Source organism: Scyliorhinus canicula, chromosome 28, assembly GCF_902713615.1.
Source record: "Scyliorhinus canicula chromosome 28, sScyCan1.1, whole genome shotgun sequence".
Lineage (NCBI taxonomy): Eukaryota > Metazoa > Chordata > Chondrichthyes > Carcharhiniformes > Scyliorhinidae > Scyliorhinus > Scyliorhinus canicula.
Genome location: NC_052173.1, coordinates 6,043,042 through 6,064,558, shown reverse-complemented (window position 1 = coordinate 6,064,558; position 21,517 = coordinate 6,043,042). Strand labels below are relative to the sequence as shown.

The 21,517-nt window shown below is 53.6% G+C and overlaps 1 protein-coding gene across 1 annotated transcript in view; it reads right to left on the bottom strand.

The window, feature by feature from the left end:
• LOC119958086 (integrin alpha-5-like) overlaps nt 1–21,517 on the bottom strand; it is a 171,056-nt gene that overhangs the window by 3,103 nt on the left and 146,436 nt on the right. Inside the window, exons 13-16 of the mRNA XM_038786315.1 lie at nt 15,647–15,754; nt 7,516–7,629; nt 3,841–3,942; nt 805–927 (exon numbers count right to left, since the gene is read on the bottom strand). Coding sequence (XP_038642243.1) covers nt 805–927; nt 3,841–3,942; nt 7,516–7,629; nt 15,647–15,754 — 447 coding nt within the window. The remainder of the gene's footprint in view (nt 1–804; nt 928–3,840; nt 3,943–7,515; nt 7,630–15,646; nt 15,755–21,517) is intronic.

Here is a 21,517-nt window from a genome sequence, read left to right as displayed (position 1 = left end):
GAGAGAGGGACAGAGAGAGAGAGAGGGACAGAGAGAGAGAGAGGGACAGAGAGAGAGAGAGGGACAGAGAGAGAGAGGGACAGAGAGAGAGAGGGACAGAGAGAGAGAGGGACAGAGAGAGAGAGAGGGACAGAGAGAGAGAGGGACAGAGAGAGAGAGGGACAGAGAGAGAGACAGAGAGACGGGGGGAGGGGGAGATCAAGAGAGAGAGAGTGGGAGACAGAGAGAGGGATAAAGGGGTGCAGGAACGAGTGTCTTTGACCTTTAAAAAGAGAGTATATGGATACTGAGCATGTGACACAAACCCATGGGGCAACGCACACCATAACGAGCGAATGAAAGGAACACAATTTGGGACAGTCGAACATATTTTAGTGACGCAGACACAAGGAGGTCCCAGGTTAATGCCTCATCCCACAGTCTGAGCAGTGGTAAGGGACTTAAATCTGGGGTTTGCTGAACTCCCGAGAGTCACTAATCAGTGACGTGTGTTTCCTGCGAGTTCTCGATTTTGGCAGGGCTGTCAAAAGAAGTCAGTCCCCCCCACCCCCCCCCCTTGAGAAGGCACCTTTGTCTTTCAGTACGCAGCCCCCATCACCAGAAACGGGTCAGAGAGAGAGATGGCAGTGGTCCCAGCAGAACAGGATATCGGAGAGAGGGGCCCTTTATCCCCTCTGCTTGTTGTCAGGGGAGTGTAGACTGAGTGGTTGCCCTCGACAACGCCAAAATCAACTGCGCCTCGAGTGGGAAGGAATCCCAAGAAGCAGAGTGAATGGAGCAGATCAGGGAGGAGAGGAAATGTACCTTGTATAAGATGAAGATGAGGAGAGCCAGGAGGAGTAAACCCAATAATACAGCCAGGATAATAATCCAGAGTGGCACAGCGTACGAATTCTCAGGCTTGATCCACACCAGAGATTTGGAGACCTGCAGACGAAACACAGTGAGCTCAGTCTAAACACACAAAACAAGGCCCGGAATAGTCACCCAGCACAGGATGTGGCCATTCAGCCCATGTCGTGCTGGCCCCCAATGGAGCAGTTTGCCTCGTGCCAGTCTCCCACCTTTTCCCTGCAGTCCTGTCACTTCTTTTCCCGGTCAGATGATGATCCAATTCCCTTTGGAAAGCCTCGATTGACTCTGACTCCACCACACTGTCAGGCCGCACATCCCAGATCCTACCCACTCGCTGTGTGAAAATGTTTCTCCTCATGTTGTCATCGCTTCTTTCACCAACCACCAGTGCTAGCCACTGTGCTACCGTGCAGCCCCACGTGCTGGTTCTAGATCCTTCCACCAACGGACAGCACGGTAGCACAGTCCCAACTTTTCCAATCTATCTCCGTAACGGAAGTTCCTCAATCCTGGAATCATTCTCGTGAATCTTTTCTTCACTCTCTCTCACAGTTTCCCAACCTTCCCGGAACTGGACACAACATTTCAGATGAAGCTGAACTAATGTTTTGTGTTTAACAGAACCTCCTTGCTCTTCTACTCGATCTCCGTTTATGAAGCCCAGGATCCTATCTGATATTATACTGGAGGATATTTTATTAACCACTCTCTCAACCTGTCCTGCCACCTGGAATCATTTCAACACCTTTACACCCAGCTCTCTCTGCTCCTGTGTCCCCTTGAGAATTAGACCCTTTCTTTTATATCATCCCTCCACATTCTTCCAACCAAAATCAATCCCTTCACAATTCGCTGCGTTAAATTACTGCATGTCCGTCCTCTCCACCAACGTGTCGATATTCTCTTGACGTTCTACACGGTCATAGAATCATTGAATCCCTATAGCGCTGAAGGAGGCCGTTCGGCCCATCGAGTCTGCACCAACCCTCTGAAAGATCACCCTACCCAGGCCCACTCCCTCGCACTAACCCATAACCTCACCTAACCTGAACATGTGCAGATAAAAGCACAATGATTACACTGCAAAGTGTTTTGGGGCATCCTCAAGGCACTTTGGAGGTTGTTACTTGTTTGATTCTCAGCTTTGACGCTCGTAATTTGGCCCAATGGCCAGTGGGTGGCAGTGTTGAAGCATCAGCAAAGCTCGAGCAGCGAAGCAGCCAAAACTGGCCAAGTTCTCTCACCCCACAGCCCCTCCGACAGTACGGCTCCCCCTCCCAGTCAGGACCATTAAGCCGAGAGGCGCAGCAGGCTGTTTGGCACGGTGAAGGTCGATCCACACCTCTGCTGTCCTTTAAGCAGGCGCAAGGCGGCAACAGAGGTGGCAGGGTTAGCACCGCATATATCAAAGATTAATAGAATCCTCACAATACAAAAGGAGGCCATTCAGCCCATCAAATCTGCACCGGCTCTCTGAAAGAGCAACCTACCTAGGCCCACTCCCCAGCCCTTACCCCATAACCCAATCTAACCTTTGGACACTAAGGGACAATTTAGCATGGCCAATCCACCTAAACTGTACATCTTTGGACACTAAGGGACAATTTAGCATGGCCAATCCACCTAACCTGTACATCTTTGGACACTAAGGGACAATTTAACATGGCCAATCCACCTAACCTGCACATCTTTGGACACTAAGGGACAATTTAACATGGCCAATCCACCTAACCTGCACATCTTTGGACACTAAGGGACAATTTATCATGGCCAACCCACCTAACCTGCGCATCTTTGGACACTAAGGGACAATTTAGCATGGCCAATCCACCTAACCTGTACATCTTTGGACACTAAGGGACAATTTAACATGGCCAATCCACCTAACCTGTACATCTTTGAACACTAAGGGACAATTTAACATGGCCAATCCACCTAACCTGCACATCTTTGGATACTATGGGACAATTTAACATGGCCAATCCACCTAACCTGCACATCTTTGGATACTATGGGATAATTTAACATGGCCAATCCACCTAACCTGCACATCTTTGGACACTAAGGGGCAATTTAACATGGCCAATCCACCTAACCTACACATCTTTGGACACTAAGGGACAATTTAGCATGGCCAATCCACCTAACCTGCACATCTTTGGGCACTAAGGGACAATTTAACATAGCCAATCCACCTAACCTGTACATCTTTGGACACTAAGGGACAATTTAACATGGCCAATCCACCTAACCTGTACATCTTTGGACACTAAGGGACAATTTATCATGGCCAATCCACCTAACCTGTACATCTTTGGACACTAAGGGACAATTTAACATGGCCAATCCACCTAACCTGCACATCTTTGGACACTAAGGGACAATTTAAAATGGCCAATCCACCTAACCTGTACATCTTTGGACACTAAAGGACAATTTAAAATGGCCAATCCACCTAACCTGTACATCTTTGGACACTATGGGACAATTTAGCATGGCCAATCCACCTAACCTGTACATCTTTGGACACTAAGGGCAATTTAACATGGCCAATCCACCTAACCTGCACATCTTTGGACACTAAGGGGCAATTTAGCATGGCCAATCCACCTAACCTGTACATCTTTGGACACTAACAGACAATTTATCATGGCCAATCCACCTAACCTACACATCTTTGGACTGTGGAAGGAAACCGGAGCACCCGGAGGAAACCCACACACACACGGGGAGAAAGTGCAGTCTCCACACAGACAGTGACCCAAGGCTGGAATTGAACCCAGGTGCTTGGCGCTGTGAGGCAGCAGTGCTAACCACTGCGCCACACAGCATTACTCACCCTCCCTGCTCCTAACCAGGCCCTGTCACCTCACGCAAGGCGAAGATTGACATTTCCTGCATGGGATTGTCAACCGGAATATCGCAAAGTAGCAGAGTGGAAGGAATTGGAATAGTGGCCACTGGAACAGGAAATGTTGAGCTTACCACGTAGGAACCTTTAGGATAGTCATTGGGAGGGATCCGATAGGGCATCCGATGGACCTGGAACGATGCGTTACATTGCAGCGAGAATGGATGATTCTCTCTCTGAAACAACAGAATGATTAAAATCACACACTGAGATCTGGAACAACAGACAGACATCATTTAGCCTCAACCAACGTGACAAAGGGAAGGCCACAGCTCCCAATCCAACCCAGACTCCTGCGCACCATCATCTCTGTAAAAACGCCCGTAAAGCTCCCTCCACACAGTCCCCATCAAACACTCCCAGGACAGGTACAGCACGGGGTTAGATACAGAGTAAAGCTCCCTCCACACTGTCCCCATCAAACACTCCCAGGACAGGTACAGCACGGGGTTAGATACAGAGTAAAGCTCCCTCTACACTGTCCCCATCAAACACTCCCAGGACAGGTACAGCGCGGGGTTAGATACAGAGTAAAGCTCCCTCTACACTGTCCCCATCAAACACTCCCAGGACAGGTACAGCACGGGGTTAGATACAGAGTAAAGCTCCCTCTACACTGTCCCCATCAAACACTCCCAGGACAGGTACAGCACGGGGTTAGATACAGAGTAAAGCTCCCTCGACACTGTCCCCATCAAACACTCCCAGGACAGGTACAGCACGGGGTTAGATACAGAGTAAAGCTCCCTCTACACTGTCCCCATCAAACACTCCCAGGACAGGTACAGCACGGGGTTAGATACAGAGTAAAGCTCCCTCTACACTGTCCCCATCAATCACTCCCAGGACAGGTACAGCACGGGGTTAGATACAGAGTAAAGGTCCCTCTACACTGTCCCCATCAAACACTCCCAGGACAGGTACAGCACGGGGTTAGATACAGAGTAAAGCTCCCTCTACAATGTCCCCATTAAACACTCCCAGGCCAGGTACAGCACGGGGTTAGATACAGAGTAAAGGTCCCTCTACACTGTCCCCATCAAACACTCCCAGGACAGGTACAGCACAGGGTTGGATACAGAGTAAAGCTCCCTCTACACTGTCCCCATCAAACACTCCCAGGACAGGTACAGCACGGGGTTAGATACAGAGTAAAGCTCCCTCTACACTGTCCCCATCAGACACTCCCAGGACAGGTACAGCACGGGGTTAGATACAGAGTAAAGCTCGCTCTCCACTGCCTCCATCAAACACTCCCAGGACAGGTACAGCACGGGGTTAGATACAGAGTAAAGCTCCCTCTACACTGTCCCCATCAAACACTCCCAGGACAGGTACAGCACGGGGTTAGATACAGAGTAAAGCTCCCTCTACAATGTCCCCATCAAACACTCCCAGGCCAGGTACAGCACGGGGTTAGATACAGAGTAAAGGTCCCTCTACACTGTCCCCATCAAACACTCCCAGGACAGGTACAGCACAGGGTTGGATACAGAGTAAAGCTCCCTCTACACTGTCCCCATCAAACACTCCCAGGACAGGTACAGCACGGGGTTAGATACAGAGTAAAGCTCCCTCTACACTGTCCCCATCAAACACTCCCAGGACAGGTACAGCACGGGGTTAGATACAGAGTAAAGCTCGCTCTCCACTGCCTCCATCAAACACTCCCAGGACAGGTACAGCACGGGGTTAGATACAGAGTAAAGCTCCCTCTACACTGTCCCCATCAAACACTCCCAGGACAGGTACAGCACGGGGTTAGATACAGAGTAAAGCTCCCTCCACACTGTCCCCATCAAACACTCCCAGGACAGGTACAGCACGGGGTTAGATACAGAGTAAAGCTCCCTCTACACTGTCCCCATCAAACACTCCCAGGACAGGTACAGCACGGGGTTAGATACAGAGTAAAGCTCCCTCCACACTGTCCCCATCAAACACTCCCAGGGCAGGTACAGCACGGGGTTAGATACAGAGTAAAGCTCCCTCTACACTGTCCCCATCAAACACTCCCAGGACAGGTACAGCATGGGGTTAGATACAGAGTAAAGCTCCCTCTACACTGTCCCCATCAAACACTCCCAGGACAGGTACAGCACGGGGTTAGATACAGAGTAAAGCTCCCTCTACACTGTCCCCATCAAACACTCCCAGGACAGGTACAGCACGGGGTTAGATACAGAGTAAAGCTCCCTCTACAATGTCCCCATTAAACACTCCCAGGCCAGGTACAGCACGGGGTTAGATACAGAGTAAAGGTCCCTCTACACTGTCCCCATCAAACACTCCCAGGACAGGTACAGCACAGGGTTGGATACAGAGTAAAGCTCCCTCTACACTGTCCCCATCAGACACTCCCAGGACAGGTACAGCACGGGGTTAGATACAGAGTAAAGCTCGCTCTCCACTGCCTCCATCAAACACTCCCAGGACAGGTACAGCACGGGGTTAGATACAGAGTAAAGCTCCCTCTACACTGTCCCCATCAAACACTCCCAGGACAGGTACAGCACGGGGTTAGATACAGAGTAAAGCTCCCTCTACAATGTCCCCATCAAACACTCCCAGGCCAGGTACAGCACGGGGTTAGATACAGAGTAAAGGTCCCTCTACACTGTCCCCATCAAACACTCCCAGGACAGGTACAGCACAGGGTTGGATACAGAGTAAAGCTCCCTCTACACTGTCCCCATCAAACACTCCCAGGACAGGTACAGCACGGGGTTAGATACAGAGTAAAGCTCCCTCTACACTGTCCCCATCAAACACTCCCAGGACAGGTACAGCACGGGGTTAGATACAGAGTAAAGCTCGCTCTCCACTGTTTCCATCAAACACTCCCAGGACAGGTACAGCACGGGGTTAGATACAGAGTAAAGCTCCCTCTACACTGTCCCCATCAAACACTCCCAGGACAGGTACAGCACGGGGTTAGATACAGAGTAAAGCTCCCTCCACACTGTCCCCATCAAACACTCCCAGGACAGGTACAGCACGGGGTTAGATACAGAGTAAAGCTCCCTCTACACTGTCCCCATCAAACACTCCCAGGACAGGTACAGCACGGGGTTAGATACAGAGTAAAGCTCCCTCCACACTGTCCCCATCAAACACTCCCAGGGCAGGTACAGCACGGGGTTAGATACAGAGTAAAGCTCCCTCTACACTGTCCCCATCAAACACTCCCAGGACAGGTACAGCATGGGGTTAGATACAGAGTAAAGCTCCCTCTACACTGTCCCCATCAAACACTCCCAGGACAGGTACAGCACGGGGTTAGATACAGAGTAAAGCTCCCTCTACACTGTCCCCATCAAACACTCCCAGGACAGGTACAGCACGGGGTTAGATACAGAGTAAAGCTCCCTCTACACTGTCCCCATCAAACACTCCCAGGGCAGGTACAGCACAGGGTTAGATACAGAGTAAAGCTCCCTCTACACTGTCCCCATCAAACACTCCCAGGACAGGTACAGCACGGGGTTAGATACAGAGTAAAGCTCCCTCTACACTGTCCCCATCAAACACTCCCAGGACAGGTACAGCACTGTTTGCAAACAGGCCGTCTTGGAAACGGTAGCAGTGCTGTGGAAGCTGCCCCCCCCCTGCACCTTCCATGTTCTGTCGTCACTCAGTCTTGGATTCGTTACCAGAGGGCGGCTTCCACCCCTGGCAGACGAGGAACTGAACTACCACTCCCGACCCCCCAGACGGTTGTGATTTGAGCGTGGGCGCGCAGCAGTTACCTTGAGGAAGGTGTGTGCCCACACCCGCGATCGGATTTCCAACGCCACGCTGCCGCCCCTCTCCAGCAGGCCCACCCGGCAAATCACGTGCAGACACTCCACATGCTGGCAACTCTGCCAAGAGAAAGGGCACGAGAAGCGGATTAGTACCCTGGTGGGACATTGTGCCACCCCAGAATTGACCCCGTTTGCGCCGGATGCCTGCCACAATGCTTGCTGACCGCGGGCAGAGTTTGGAGAAAAGAGCTACCATGCTGATAGAAGCTGAGTGGTTGATGTAAACATACCCAGTCTCCATTTGGGTATCCTCCTGCCAGGTTTGCCACCCCCCTGGCAGGAGGCAGTGTGTCGAGGGCGTTTCCTGAAGAAAAGTTGCCGTGTTTCTTCTTTGAACAAAATCTCTCGTGAAACCTCCTCTTCGCTGCCCATTTTCGGGGTACCAGTATGTTTGTTTGGCCACTCACCCCAGGAGTATTGATAGATGGGTTTCCCCACTGCTTGGGTACCAATGATGTGCCAATCAATCCCCGCCAACAACGCTTGACCTCAGGTCTGGGCGCCCTCGGCGGCATCAGTAACGGGCGAGGTCTTCAGGATTCTCAGCTTGGCACAAACTCACCTGGACCTCTCGCTGAACAGTGCAGTGGCTCCAGCTCGCCACAGGCAAGCTGCAATCCCATTAAGATATGTTCTTGTAAAATAACGGACAGTAACGTTGAATAACCTCCCGTTGTGCCAGGATAGCATTCACCACCTTTAGGCGGTGCCCCTCTCTGAAAGCCAGACAGTTTGCAATTGGCGCATTGTGCTTGCAAGTGACATGGTCACAGAAGCCATAGAAGATCCAGTGCAGAAGGCCATTCGGCCTATCGCCTCTGCACCGGCCCTTGGAAAGAGCACCCTACTTAAGCCCACACCTCCACTCTACCCCCATAAACCAGCAACCCCACCTAACCCAAGGACAATTTATCAATGGCCAATCCACCTAACCTGCACATCTCTGGACTGTGGGAGGAAACCGGAGCACCCGGAGGAAACCCACGCACACACGGGGAGAACGTGCAGACTCCACACAGACAGTGACCCAGCCGGGAATCGAACCTGGGACGCTGGCGCTGTGGAACCATAGTGCCAACCACTGTGCTGCCCTGATCAACTGACAGGGTTCGGTCGAGATGGGGAGTGGGGCAGGGTGGGGGCAGGATGAGTGCAGTGGGGGGGCACTGACCCCCCCCCCCCCCCCCCGCCTCACCACCCAATTCACAAGCAGAATCCACGCTGGAGATATCTTTAGATTAATGCCAGGGCTTCCAGTCTAGCTACAGGCACCACACAGGGCAGTGGGCTGCCCCTGCCAGCCATCTGGGGCCCCCGGCCCAACACACATCACAATCCCTCGAGCCAGTTCACCGCACTCTTCACCCAATCAGGACAAGGAAAGCTGATCGATATTCGATTAAAAGGACTCGCAGACCCAGACAGGAGTCAGACTGCACCCCAGTTGGTGCAGGGCAAGCCCACAGAATCTCTCCAGTGCAGAAGGAGGCCATTCAGCCCATCGGGTGTGCACTGACCCTCTGAAAGAGCACCCTACATAGGCCCATTCCCCCCACCCTATCCCAGTAACCCCAACTAACCTGCCCATCTTTGGACACTAGGGACAACTTATCATGGCCAACCCACCTAACCTGTACATCTTTGGACACTAAGGGACAATTTAACATGGTCAATCCACCTAACCTGTACATCTTTGGACACTAAGGGACAATTTATCATGGCCAATCCATCTAACCTGTACATCTTTGGACACTAAGGGACAATTTAGCATGGCCAATCCACCTAACCTGTACATCTTTGGACACTAAGGGACAATTTAGCATGGCCAATCCACCTAACCTGTACATCTTTGGACACTAAGGGACAATTTAACATGGCCAATCCACCTAACCTGTACATCTTTGGACTGTGGGAGGAAACCGGAGCACCCGGAGGAAACCCACGCAGACACGGGGAGAACGTGCAGACTCCGCACAGACAGTGACCCAAGGCCGGAATCGATCCCGGGTCCCTGGCACCGTGAGGCAGCAGTGCTAACCACTGGGCCACCGTGGCGGGACTGTCACATCGCTTGGCTTTGCTGCACTCCATGAGACAATAAGAGACAGGGGCAGTAGGAGACCATTCGGCCCATCGATTCTGCTCCATCAGTCACTACGATCATGGCTGATTTCAGGCTTCAATTCCTCCCATTCCCCATATCCCAGAATTTCCTGAGAGATCAAAAATCTGTCTATCTCAGCTTTCGATCGATTCAGGGGTGGAGACTCCCAAAATGAAGAGCTGTTTTGGTGCTCAATGGTTTTCTCTCTTAATTTGGGCTCAAGGCGAATACAATGACATGGTTTTAAGGAAGGTAAGGTCACTGCCTGTTTGGAGGCAAGTTTATTTCCTGCTAGTGAGATTTGAGCCACTCAGCATGTTACAGCCCATTTCTGTAGACAAGGAAGGTCGGACCATCTCCCCCTCGACATTCCGAGCTCGGTTCCAGATCCACATTGACAGAACTCCAGCGTTTGCTCGCCATTTTGCAGAGTCGAGTCCAAATTCTCCTGCTAATTGCCAGACGATATAGTTCCACCACAATTGCCAATCAGAGTGTTCCCCCTCTGCGAGCAGGAGACTTAACAAGATTGATTCCGGCTCCGCGCTGGATATTTTCACTTTTTTGCCCCTGCGTTACATTTCGCTCGCGAGCTGGACACTCTCAACAATGCACCATGACACCGGTGGCCATTTTTGTAGCTTCACCAAAGCATGTCATTCCCCCCTCCAGCCATTAGAGGGAGAACTCCCCATGGCTTCTGCTTCCACCTGGATAGCAGGCGCTGTCGGCGACTTCCTCGGGGCCTCATCCAACCTGCTTCAGTCCTTGGCAACGGCCACCAGTCAATCTCGTCGCAAAATGCGTCGCATTGCCAGGAGGCATCGCAATTCAGCCAAAACGGGAGCAGGCTTCCGACACAATTTCAAATCTCCAGAGTTTCTGGGATGGAGATGTTCCTTCAGTGAGTCTCGTTGGCTCATTAAATGATCACTCCGTCCCTCGTTAATCTGGAAGCCCCAACTCCCAAAAAGTCAGGAGAAATCGCGGAATGATTCCCTCTCGTCCCAGAGTGGAAATTCTTCAATCTTGTGCAAACAGGTTGAAATATATCCCCCCCCCCCCCCCTCAACTTTGTTGCTGTTATTGAATTATTGGAAGAACTTCCAATCGAGGCGCGAGAAAGCCATCAAAGCTTTCATCAAAATGAGCGAGTCGTTTGTTAACACGCTAGCCACCACAGTCTTCCATTTGCATTCATCCCAGGAGAACCCGATAGCAGGGACTTGGATCTTTCCGGTAACTGGGCCAGTAGGGAGGCAGCTACTGACTAGAGGTACTGGCTCAGGAAACTGTCCAACTTCCTCTACCCCACGCACTGGGGACAAAGAGCAAAAAGGACATTAAGAGTGCGGCCGTGAAGACTGCTGCGGTCCCATCTGAAGTACTGTGTCCAGTTGGGGCATCTGGGATGGACAGGGAGGGTGGGGGTAATATTGATGTTTGACCATTTCCATATTGGAAAGTGGTCCATTGGACAGCGATCACGAAATCCAATCCGGAATTTCGAAACCTGCCGGCACACCGGGATGAAGCAGAGAGCGGGACTTCCATCGGGCGGAGAAACTTACTGTAAATGCCGACCCCCCCCCCCCCCCTGGCCCCACTCCCGCCCCCACTCTGCCGCGGCTGTACTGCCACCATTCCCGGCTTGGTCACAATTGGAGTTAGCTGGAAGAGTGGTGGCATTAGTCCAGTTACAGTGGACATTACAGCCGGGCATTACTGGGGCTGGGGCAGAACCGGCGGCAGCAGCAGCAGAGGGGGGGCCGGGAGTGGGCGGTCGGCATTTACAGTAAATTTCTCGGTGACGTGGAAGTCTCGCGCTCTCGCTCTGGCTCCAGGGAGACTTCCATCATCCCACTGCCAAGTTCTACGTCCTGTTCTACTGCTTGCTTTTGCGGCTAGTTGGCCACTATTGGCTGGCCGCTTTTGGTTGCTTTGCTGCTAGCTGGTTAGTCCCTATTGGCTGGTGCAGCGGGCTGGCTGCTATTGGTTGGTGTTGCGGGCTGGCCGCTATTGGCTGGCTTGCTGCTGCTGCCTTGCTGCTATTGGTTGGCTTGTTGATGAGGGGTCTGTTGCTATTGGTTGCTTTGCTGCTGCCGGTTAGCCACTAATGGTCGGTTTGCTGCTATTGGTTGGCTTGCTGCTGCTGCCTTGCTGCTATTGGTTGGCTTGCTGACGAGGGGTCTGTTGCTATTGGTTGCTTTGCTGCTGCTGCCTTGCTGCTATTGGTTGGCTTGCTGACGAGGGGTCTGTTGCTATTGGCTGGCTTGCTGCTGCCGATTAGTCGCTATTGGTTGGCCACTGCTTACTTTTACTCTCTGGCTGACTGCTCCTCATCAGTGCTCTCCATTCTGCTGTTGGCCGATCCGGCTCTCTGCTCCAGCTCCTTCTGTCTCCTTATTCGGTACTGTAAGGACTGTTAATATTACTGTTTAGCCAACAATCACACTGTTTGCATACAATATATCACCGGTTCCCAGTCACGGCCCATTTGGTGTCGAGTCTAATGTGGGCAGTCCACTTGTGCTGGTCAGTGTGACCCATGTTTCTCTGGCTCTGTTTTAGAGACGTAACAAAGAGAAACAAACCCTACAAGGCCAACTGAAACAATACAGTTCTTCCCACATTAGGAGGGAAGATTCAAGAAGAGAACGCCAAAGATTTTTTATTAATTCCAAAAGCGCAATCCACAATATCTAAGATGCTCCTGATTACATCGGCCTCGTGTTGCCGTGGTTACGTCCCTCAAGCACACCCAGGAAATGAAATCAAAAGGTGTCCCACAATCCACCAGTGACCCACAATCCACTGGTGACCCAGAGTCGCCAACTGAGAGAGAGGTCGACGATCGAGGGTCAAGTGTGCGGAAATTAGCAATGAAAAAGGATTCCGTGGGTGGACAGACAGAGGACGAAGATTTGGGGAAGAAATCGGTGACTAGGCATTGCCCGCCGTGAGGCAGTGAGGCAAGTCAGGCGCTGGAGGGGCATCCGGCGCTGGTCTTGCCTGAATCACTCCAAAGGCCGTACGGGCGGATGGTGGATTCGGGAGAGTGGGTGGCAGTTTTGAGCACCCTACCTCAAAGACTCAAAGGATTCAGAGATGGCTGGCCAGGACAATTGCAGACTTTTGGAAACCGGGGTATGACCAAGGCCAGCAGGCAGCGAAAACGTCCTTTCACGCAATGAACTGAAGGGAAATGCGACCCAGGCCTTTACAATAATGGAAGATATCAGCGATGTAAGCATCAGTGTTGGAAGCTATGTTACCTTGCTCATGAGGAATGGTATCGTCACTGGACTAGTAATCCAGGTCTCCCAGGGTGATGTTCGAATCTCACCACAGCAGATGGTGGAATTTAAATTCAGCACAAATGTGGCGACCATGAAATTATTGTCACTTGAAGCCCATCTGGTTCACGGATTTCCTTTAGGGAAGGAAATCTGCCGTCCTTACCTGGTCCGGCCTACATGTACCTCCAGGCCCACCCAGCAATGTGGTTGACTTTTGAATGCCCCTCAGTTGCGACAAACCACGACAAGGACCACTGTGGGTCTACCCACAGTTCACAGCTCACCGCTGCCTGCGCAATAAGAGACGGGCAACAAAGGCTGGGCCTCGCCAGCGGCGGCCACATCCCCAGGAGCAAACACCTGGACAACGAGAAGGTGAAAATTCTCCTTTAGCGCCTCACCATCAGAGAGCAGAGGTGCCGTCCCAGCGAGGGAGTGGATTCAAGGCCAACTGGAACGTTGCAGGAGAGAACGGTGGGTGGCACCGTGGTCAGCACTGCTGCATCACAGCTCCAGGGTCCCAGGTTCGATTCCCGGCTTGGGTCACTGTCTGTGCGGAGTCTGCACGTCCTCCCTGTGTCTGCGTGGGTTTCCTCCGGGTGCTCCGGTTTCCTCCCACAGTCCAAAGATGTGCAGATTAGGTGGATTGGTCACGCTAAATTGCCCTTACGTGTCCAAAAGGGTTAGGTGGGGTTACTGGGGATAGGGTGGAGCGTTGTCTTAAGTGGGGTGCTCTTTCCAAGCGCCGGTGCAGACTCGATGGGCCGAATGGCCTCCTTCTGCACTGTAAATTCTATGATTCTATGACTAGGATACAGGTAACAGGTGATTTCATGGCAGGCGTCAATTATTCCAGACACTCGAAAGGATTCAATCCCATGGGGCACCTGGAAGCTCGGTGGGAGGGTGGGGGCACAGCAGGAAGTATTTTTCTCTCCAGCGGGACTGCAGATGTCAGCCCTTGGAACTGAACCTTTCACTGCCAGCAGAGCTGATGCCACCATTTTAAAAAGGATCCCGTTCTGGTCGGACAGACAGATTGTCCAATTATTGCTCACAGAGGTCAGGCCGAGGAGAGGAAGCTGGAATAGCAAGCGGATCACCAAACGGGAAAATCCGAAAAACCTACTCGGTCTTGTTACCTCTTCACATTTCGAACACCCTTTACTCTCCAGCACACCTGGGAGGCTGGTCCTGTGTGCTGTTCCTCTCGATGGCACACACTGCAGGCGGTGCGATCAGGAGCAGGAACCCTGGCTGATTTCCCCTCTCTCTCTCTAACCCAGGGATCACTGGGCAGTGATCAGGAGCAGGAACCCTGGCTGATTTCCTCTCTCTCTCTAACCCAGGGATCACTGGACAGTGATCAGGAGCAGGAACCCTGGCTGATTTCCCCTCTCTCTCTCTAACCCAGGGATCACTGGACAGTGATCAGGAGCAGGAACCCTGGCTGATTTCCCCTCTCTCTCTCTAACCCAGGGATCACTGGACAGTGATCAGGAGCAGGAACCCTGGCTGATTTCCCCTCTCTCTCTCTAACCCAGGGATCACTGGACATTGATCAGGAGCAGGAACCCTGGCTGATTTCCCCTCTCTCTCTAACCCAGGGATCACTGGGCAGTGATCAGGAGCAGGAACCCTGGCTGATTTCCCCTCTCTCTCTCTAACCCAGGGATCACTGGACAGTGATCAGGAGCAGGAACCCTGGCTGATTTCCTCTCTCTCTCTAACCCAGGGATCACTGGGCAGTGATCAGGAGCAGGAACCCTGGCTGATTTCCCCTCTCTCTAACCCAGGGATCACTGGACAGTGATCAGGAGCAGGAACCCTGGCTGATTTCCCCTCTCTCTCTAACCCAGGGATCACTGGACAGTGATCAGGAGCAGGAACCCTGGCTGATTTCCCCTCCCTCTCTCTAACCCAGGGATCACTGGGCAGTGATCAAGAGCAGCAACCCTGGCTGATTTCCCCTCTCTCTCTAACCCAGGGATCACTGGACAGTGATCAGGAGCAGGAACCCTGGCTGATTTCCCCCCTCTCTCTCTAACCCAGGGATCACTGGACAGTGATCAGGAGCAGGAACGCTGGCTGATTTCCCGCTCTCTAACCCAGGGATCACTGGACAGTGATCAGGAGCAGGAACCCTGGCTGATTTTCTCTCTCTCTAACCCAGGGATCACTGGATGGTGATTGGGGTAGGCCTAGTTCTTTTTCGTCTGATGCGATGCTGGTTGGGCCAGTATTTATTGCTCTAAATCTAAAATGCTGTTTCAGATGGACATTTAAGAGTCAACCACGTTGCTGTGGGCTTGGAGTCACATGTAGGCCAGACCGGGTAAGGATGGCAGATTTCCTTCCCTGAAGGACATTAGTGAACCAGATGAATACTTTTGGTCACGTTCATTCTTTCGATTCTAGATATTTATTCAATTCAACTTTTACCAGCCTCCATGGTGGGATTTGAAGCCCGGTTCCCAGAGCATTATCCTGGGTCTCTGGCCTACTCGACCAGTGACAATACCACTACGCCACTTCCCCGGTCAGTGAGGCTTCCTTCCCTCTTCAGTTGACGGTCTGGTCCCAATCTCTGGCTGAATTCTATATTCCTGTCTAGTGCAGCCTCCGAGAACCCGGCCCAGAGACAGTCACCCTCAGTCACAGAAGCACTCACCAGCGTCTCCAGATCTCTCAGACGCTCCCATGTGGTTTCGCCATGGTGAGTAGAACGTTTCAGCCTCTCCATAGTGGTGTTCAGCGTTGTGGCTGGCGGAGTCTGGAGCTAAGGGAGGGCAGGGTAAGAGGAAAGAACAGCAAGTGTTAGAAGATCAGGAAGCTGCTGAGGTCGGGGAAGAGGGAGTCGGGATATGGAGCTCGGGATACATAGAACATAGAACAGTACAGCACAGAACAGGCCCTTCGGCCCTCAATGTTGTGCCGAGCAATGATCACCCTACTCAAACCCACGTATCCACCCTATACCCGTAACCCAACAACCCCCCCTTAACCTTACACTACAGGCAATTTAGCATGGCCAATCCACCTAACCTGCACATCTTTGGACTGTGGGAGGAAACCGGAGCACCCGGAGGAAACCCACGCAGACACGGGGAGGACGTGCAAACCCACGCAGACACGGGGAGGACGTGCAGACTCCACACAGACAGTGACCCAGTGGGGAATCGAACTTGGGACCCTGGAGCTGTGAAGCATTGATGCTAACCACCATGCTACCGTGAGACACCTGGAGAGACACCAGCTCACGTCCAGCAGGCAGCTCAGAGTTGGCTGGCTCACCGCCCCGCCCCGGCCCTCGGCCCCGCCCCTCGGCCCCTCCCCGGCCCTCCGCCCCGGCCCTCGGCCCCGCCCCGGCCCTCGGCCCCGCCCCTCGGCCCCGGCCCTCCCCTCGGCCCCGCCCCTCGGCCCCGCACCTCGGCCCTCCGCCCCGCCCCTCGGCCCTCCGCCCCGCCCCGGTCCTCGGCCCTCGGCCCCGCCCCTCGGCCCCGCCCCTCGGCCCTCGGCCCTCGGCCCCGCCCCTCGGCCCCGTCCCTCGGCCCCGTCCCTCGGCCCCGTCCCTCGGCCCCGTCCCTCGGCCCCGCCCCGGCTCTCCGTCCCGCCCCGGCCCTCGGCCCCGCCCCGGCCCTCGGCCCCGGCCCTCGGCCCCGGCCCTCCGCCCCGCCCCGGCCCTCCGCCCCGCCCCGCGGCCCCGGCCCTCGGCCCCGCCCCTCGGCCCCGCCCCTCCACCCCGGCCCTCCGCCTTCCTCACAGTGCTGAGCTCCCACTTACTTTCCTCGTTTCGACCCGAGGACCCAATGGTTCACCATTGCCCACTGCCCCCCCCCCCCCCCGCCCCGCCCCGCAGCAAGGAACGTCTCTGCTCCAGCAGCAACCACATGTTGGAGACAACATTCCTCCCTCACACAGCGATACCCCAATAGGAGGTGGGGGGCGGGGGAAAGAGCGCAAGACACCTTGGGGGGGGGGGGTGAGAAGAGCGCACAAAACACGGGGGGGGAGGAACACGCCGAGGGGGGGTGGTGGGGAGACAGAGTCGAGGGAGAGACCTGTAACTGGGTGCACTGCAAGATTGCCCGAATGCAGTGATCAGCTGAGACTCCGACATTCCAGATGAGAACGACTGTTCACCTCACTGATCAGACAACCAGCGAGGGGGCCCAGTGCCTCGGTTAGGCCTCCAGGACCTGGCCACCTCTCACCCTCTCGCCGCATTTCAAAGCAGATCTGCTGCTCACTACGGTCGCGATGGAGGCAAGTCTCCCTCTGGGCAGCACGGTAGCACAGTGGCTAGCACTGTGGCTTCACAGCGCCAGGGTCCCAGGTTCGATTCCCCGCTGGGTCACTGCCTGTGTGAAGTCTGCACGTTCTCCCCGTGTCTCCGTGGGTTTCCTCCGGGTGCTCCGGTTTCCTCCCACAGTCCAAAGATGGTGCAGGTTAGGTGGATTGACCATGCTAAATTACCCTTAGTGACCAAAAAGGTTAGGAGGGGGTTATTGGGTTACGAGGATAGGTTGGAGGTGTGGGCTTAAGTAGGGTAATCTTGGGCAGCACGGTGGCACAGTGGTTAGCATTGCTGCCTACGGCGCTGAGGACCCGGGTTCGAATCCCGGCCCTGGGTCACTGTCCGTGTGGAGTTTGCACATTCTCCCCGTGTCTGCGTGGGTTTCACCCCCACAACCCAAAAAGATGTGCAGGATAGGTGGATTGGCCACGCTAAATTGCCCCTTAATTGGAAAAAATAATTGGGTACTCTAAATTTATTTTTTTTTTAAAAAGTAGGGTAATCTTTCCAAGGCTGCAGACTCGATGGGCCGAATGGCCTCCTTGTGCACTGTAAATTCTATGAAATTTCTATGAGTGAGAGGTACCACTCGGGGGCTGCATGGGTCCGTCCAACACCACGGCCAGCTGGGACATCAGGAGCTGTATGGCTGGGGGGCGGGGGCAGGGAGAGAGCAGGCTGGGAGTTGGCAGAGTCTGCCGACATTGCACACATGACAGAATATTTCCTTTCTGGATTACAACAGAAATGACTGGAAGAGACGGGACATCCCATGGGAGGTGGTGTTTGGAAAGATGAATTTGGAATAGACGATTAAAAGATTCCGCCTCTCTGAGCCATCAGTGGGAGGAGAGAAGTCCAACAACAAGGACAAGAAGGAGCAGTCCACGGGCCCAGTGTGCACTGGGGAGACCACCTCTGCCACCAGACATATGCATCCTCATTCAACTGCAAGCAACAAACGGTGCCATTCAACACCAGAGGCTTCACGACAACAGTGTGCAGAATCATCGAATCCCCATAGTGTGGAAGGAGGCCATTCGGCCCATTGAGTCTGCATCGACTCTCTGCAAGAGCACCCTACCTAGGCCCATTCCTATCCCCGTAACCCAACCTAACATCACATCTTTGGACTGTGGGAGGAAACCGGAGCACCCGGAGGAAACCCACGCAGACACGGGGAGAACGTGCAGACTCCACGCACACACCCGAGGCCGGAATTGAACCCGGGACCCTGGTGCTTTGAGACAGCAGCGCTAACCACTGCGCCACCGTGCCACCCAAGGAACAGGAGGAGGCCACTCAGCCCCTCGAGCCTACTACCCCATTCGATAAGATCGTGTCTGATCTGATTGTAACCTCAACCCCACATTCCTGCTGACCCCCCGATAACCCTTGAGCTAATCTATCCACCTCTGCCTTAAAAATAGTCAAAGATTCTGCTTCCACAGCCTTTTGAGGACGAGAGTTCCAGAGACTCACCCCCTCTGAGAGAAAATATTTCTCCTCATCTCCGTTTTAAATGACGACTCCTTATTTTTAAACAGTGACCCCGAGTTCTAGATTCTCCCACAAGAGGAAACATCCTCTCCACATCCACCCTGTCAATTAAGCCTGCGGCTTAATTTGACACAACACGGGAAACCTCACCCGGCCCGGACACGGAAAGGATTGACAGATTGATAGCTCTTTCTCGTGAGGGGGTCAGGGTGTTAAAGGTTCCAATCAAGTCGCCTCTTACTCTTCAAAACTCCAGTGGATACAAACCCAACCTCTCCAACCTCTCCTCATCAGACAATCTGTCAAACGAGGGGGTTAAATTACTCTCCTTTCCAATCGGTGGGTTTGACAGACCACTGCAGGAGAAGCTTCAATTCTCAACATTCATTCAGGAAAGGTTACCATCACTGGACAGGCTCAGCATTTATTGCCCATCCCTAATTGCCCCTTGAGAAGGTGGTGGTGTCTTTGAACCGCTGCAGTCCGTGTGGTGTAGGTACACCCACAGTGCTGTTAGGGAGGGAGTTCCAGGATGTTGCCCCAGCGACAGTGAAGGAACGGCCGATATATTTCCAAGTCAGGATGGTGAGTGACTTGGAGGGGAACCTCCAGGTGGTGGGGTTCCCAGGTATCTGCTGCTCTTGTCCTTCTAGATGGTAGAGGTCGTGGGTTTGGAAGGAGCTGCCCAAGGAACCTTGATAAGTTCTGTCTCGGTTGTCATTTTCTCTCAGTGTTGTTGGGTTTTACACAGGCATTAATGCAGGGGAACACCGGTCATGTGACTGATCATGCGACTTGAAGAAGCAGTGAGCCCCTCTCCCCAAAGTGATGTCATTCTCCAATTCTGTTATCTCAATTATTGAGAACAAAAATAATCAAGATCAAACTGCCTCTCTTGGCAAAGGTCATGGCTTGCCCACTCCCGGCCTGCCCACCGCTGCCCAAGCCTCCTCTGACAAGAGGCTACCTGTCAAACTCTGATATGACCCTTGGCCTCTCTGCCACCTTTGACCCCCAATAACCTGCTCCCTGCCGGCCCTTGTTGAACCCAGAAGCCTAAAGGCCCAATGGCTGCAGAGGGACTCTGTGCTGTCAAACACCCAACAGCACAGACAGATTTTTTTAAACAACTAAACAGGAACTGGGCAAACCTCCAGAGAGAGAGAGAGAGAGAGCAGATATAGCAAGATGCATCAGTGTGACAGGAAGGCGCCGGAGTGTTGAGTCACCGGGCTAGCAGAGTGGCTAGTCAAGGAAGTCAGATGGGGGGGGAAGTAACAGCCAGTAGATGGCGGGGGTGGGGGTATCGGGGGATGGGGTTAGGGGAGGGGGGGGTTGTTCTGCTGACGGGAGAGGGACTTGAAATAGGCACTGGAAAGGAGGTCGAGGGTGGAGGCAGCCAAAGGGCGGGCCAGGAATGGCGCGACGCACGGGTCAGGGGCCGGCCCGAGAAAGGCTATGGCTGACCGGCAGGGTGGGGGGGGTGGGATGTGCCCCCCGACCAGGCTGATCACCAGGAACGTCAAGGGACTGAATGGGCCGGTTAAGAGGGCGCGGGTGTTCGCGCACTTGCGGGCCCTGAGGGCGGACGTAATTATGTTGCAGGAGACACATCTGAAAGTGTCAGACCAGACCAGGCTAAGGAAGGGCTGGATTAGCCAGGTCTTCCACTCGGACTCGAAGTCCAGAGGGGTGGCAATCATGATCAACAAGCGTGTGCAATTTGAGGCAGAGGGCATATCCGCAGACAGGGGGGGCAGATACCTGATGGTACGGGGCAGATTGGAGGGGAGAAGGGTGGTGCTGGTGAATATATATGCCCCGAACTGGGATGACGTGGACTTTATTAAAAGAGTGCTGGGGAAGATCCCGGACTTGGATTCTCGCAAGCTAATAATGGGAGGGGACTTTAACATGGTCCTTGACCCGACTTTGGATCGGTCGGGTCCCAGAACGGGTAGACTCTCAGCAATGGCAAGGGAGCTGAAAGGGTTTATGGGGCAAATGGGGGCAGTGGACCCCTGGAGAGAGGGACAGCCAACAGGAAGGGGCTACTCGTTTTACTCGCACGTCCATAAAGTATATTCCAGGATAGATTTCTTTGTAATAAGCAGGGACTGTAGGGGGGAGGTAAAGAAAACGGAATACTCAGCAATTACCATTTCAGACCATGCCCCGCATTGGGTGGACCTGCAGTTCGGGGGAGCGAGTTATCAACGCCCGCAATGGAGGCTAGATGTGGGACTGCTGTCGGAGGAGGGGATCTGCGAGAGGCTTCGGAAATGTATAAAAAATTACCTGCAGGTGAATGACACTGGGGAGGTCTCAGCGGCGACCGTGTGGGAGGCGCTAAAGGCAGTAGTTCGGGGGGAGCTGATTTCAATTGGGGCCCACAAAGCCAAGGCAGACCGGGCAGAGATGGATAGATTGGTCAGGGAAATGAGCCGGATAGATGAAGAGCACGCGGAGTCCCCGGGGGAGGTTTTACTCAGGGAAAGGCGGAGGCTACAGGCGGAACTGGGGGCACTATCCACGAGCAGGGCCGTGGAACAGCTTAGGAAGGCGAGGGGAGTGGTGTACGAGTATGGGGAAAAGGCTAGCAGACTGTTAGCGCAGCAACTCAGGAGGAGGGAGGCGGCCAGGGAAATAGGTAGAGTGAGGGACGAGGGGGGGCGCAAAGTGGAGAATCCGGCAGAATTGAATAGGGTATTCCGGGACTTCTATCGTAAGCTGTATACTTCGGAG